This window comes from Crocodylus porosus, unplaced genomic scaffold (assembly GCF_001723895.1).
Source record: "Crocodylus porosus isolate Cpor-Errol unplaced genomic scaffold, CroPor_comp1, whole genome shotgun sequence".
NCBI classification, from domain to species: Eukaryota; Metazoa; Chordata; order Crocodylia; family Crocodylidae; genus Crocodylus; species Crocodylus porosus.
Genome location: NW_017728935.1, coordinates 3,835,878 through 3,838,558, shown reverse-complemented (window position 1 = coordinate 3,838,558; position 2,681 = coordinate 3,835,878). Strand labels below are relative to the sequence as shown.

General features: G+C 62.3%; 1 protein-coding gene across 1 annotated transcript in view; it reads left to right on the top strand.

Moving 5' to 3' along the window:
- Window positions 1-1,452: 1,452 nt before the first annotated feature.
- LOC109317805 (ubiquinol-cytochrome-c reductase complex assembly factor 2) overlaps window positions 1,453-2,681 on the top strand; it is a 5,430-nt gene continuing 4,201 nt past the window's right edge. The window contains exon 1 of the mRNA XM_019546708.1: window positions 1,453-1,632. Coding sequence (XP_019402253.1) covers window positions 1,495-1,632 — 138 coding nt within the window. The 5' untranslated portion in view covers window positions 1,453-1,494. The remainder of the gene's footprint in view (window positions 1,633-2,681) is intronic.

Here is a 2,681-nt window from a genome sequence, read left to right as displayed (position 1 = left end):
GCGCTGAGTCTATGCAAGGCCTGATACCAGGGTGATTGCCACTCCTGCCCCAGTCCCCCCCCAACTACCCCAGTTGTCCCAGTATGTGACCACCTTGGGCCCCTCCTTAAGCTGTAAGCAAACCTGGCTTAGCCTTGCCACCCCCCACCCTCCTCCCCCATCCGACAACCTGCTGTCTGCATCACCACAGGACAGACAGGGATGGACATGCACACGCACGTCTCCCCCCACACCGCGTACAAGGGCTGGGACTGCCCCTCTCCCCGGCAGAGGCACCATCCCAAGGGCTCCAGGTGGTGGTGATGCTGGGGAACTGTTGCGGGGGCGGCACAATGTTGAACTGGGGTCATCACTCCCTAACGGAGGCAGGCAGATGCTCAGCTACCATCAGGGCCAGGCCGTCTTCAGCTAGATGTCGGCAATAATTTGCCCTGCCTTCTTTCCCACCCCCACCAAAAAAACCTAATTTCCTCCCCTTTTGCCCTGGCTGGCAAGGAGCTACAGGGCCTACCATGTCTCTCAGGCCTGCCCAGGCCACACCAAGCAGCCTCAGGCAGTGCCCACGTGCACTGCAGCACTACAGCCAAGGTCAGACCAGTTGCAAAAAAAATAAAAGCAACCCCGCTGCCTTTGTCAGCATCCCTCCCAGCACAGTTCATGCAACCTCTTGGAAAGAGACGGCCCATCTTCGGGCATCAAGCCTGCCAGGGCTAGCCCGAGCTGGGGTGGGCAGAGCTGTGGGTGGAGTGCTTTGCCACTCAGTCCTGGCACACAGGGGTTTGGATGGTGGGGGGACAGGGGGGTTACTAGACCATCCTTTCACAAAGTCACATACCACCCCCCCAGCAGTGTCTGCTGGCTCCTTGGACTCGTTCGAGGGCCAGTGGGCACTGTCCAGCACGCTCTGCTCCGTGCCCCCCTTGTTACGTCCTTGTTTCTTTATGATTTGTCCCAAGTAATTTGCAGCACGTCATCAGCAGCCCCCAGAACTAACGGGGGTCTCGTTTCCTCCGCCTGGGCCCGTGCCAAGTCCCACGTCTTGCAGGGGCAGAGAGCAGAGGCTGAAGGGAGCAAGCTAGGCCCTCGCTCTCCACTGCTGCCCCTTTGCTCCTGGCATGTCCCCTAGTCCTTGCTTGGCAAGAGAGGGGCAGTCATGAGCAGGAGGTGACCCCCGGGCAGCGCCTGAGGGAGGGGGGTTGATTCCTGCTGCTGAGCCTTGCCATGCCCAGATCCATCAGTCATGTGGGTATTTGCCCCCCTCCCCAGCTCAGGGGCATCTCTGAGGGGCAGACCCTTCCCTCTGCCAGCAGCACCCCCAGCCCCGGCAACAACCGACCCAGCTGCGCATGCGCATTAGCTCCCAGCTGGGGCACCCCAGGCGTGGGGGAGTGCATGTGCCGAGTCGGCTTCCGTTCTGCGCATGCGCGCCCCTGGCTCGGCGCCCTCCTTATTGTTGGTTGTCATGTGCCCCGCCCGGCGGGGCCGTAGGCCAAGATGGCGGCTACCAGGTACAGGCGCTTCCTTAAGCTGTGCGAGGAGTGGCCGGTGGACGAAAGCAAGTGGGGCCGCGACCTGGGCTCTTACCTGCGGAGCCGCGTGGCCCAGGGCTTCCGCGAGGGCGAGAACACCAAGGTGAGGCCGTGCGCGGAGCCGGGTCCCGCGTGAGGGCCTCCTGCGCATGCGCCACAGGAGCCTGCAGGTGGCTCAGACCTTCCCCCGTGTTCTGTGCAGCGCCGTGCACCTGCCCTGGCCCAGCCTGGCGCCGCTGTCCTCGTGCCTGCCAGCACCAACGCTGTGCAAGCGCCCTGACACTTGCCAGACCATTGTCAACACGACACACCCGGAGCTCCTGGCACCACATGCCTGGCAAGGGCAGGGTCTGCAGCCGTGACTTTGAACGCTGCACATCACCAATCCTGGGCTGCATGTTTAATGCCACACGCTGAAGAGCCTTGCCTTGGGATGGGGAGTCTGTGCCGTGCCTTGGACTGCGCTGACAGTGTTGTCCCGTTTCCTGGCAGATCTGTGCTGTGCACAGGTCGCGTGATCGGTTATAGAGGATCCCGCTACAGGCATGGGGTTGGACTAGAGCAGGGGTGATCAACCTGCGGCCCACAGAGCCATAGCAGGGGAGTAGCGGCAGTAAATGTGGCTGCCCTCCTCCGCTGCCAGATTCCCAAACAGCAAGCCTCTCCTCCCATCCTTGTGGCTGGATGAGGCCAGGCCACGTGCCCTCTCCTGTCCAGCTGGATGGGGCTGTGCCCCATCTACTTCCTGCCCCCCACACGGTTGGGTTGGGAATGGGTCAAGCTCACTTCCCCTCCCATGGGGCTGGGCCATGTCCCATTGTCCCCGTGGGGCTGGTTTGGAGCTGGGACGCCCCCTACTCCATCTGCACAGCCAGATGGGCCCTTGCTGCAACCATCCCATGCTAGATGAGGACCACCAGCCAGATCCTGCAGACAGCCCAGGCCCACCATCCAAAAAGGTTGAGCACCACTGGACTAGACCAGTGGCGCTCAACCTTTTTCGTACCAGGACCCATTTGTCAAGATCGATGGCTTGTCCAGACCGACGGCTTGTCCAGACCGCCACGCCCTGGCCCTGCCAGTGCCCAACTCACAGTCTCCTGCCCCCAGGTCCTGCTGGCACCCCTCACCCCCAAGCCACATCCCTGTACC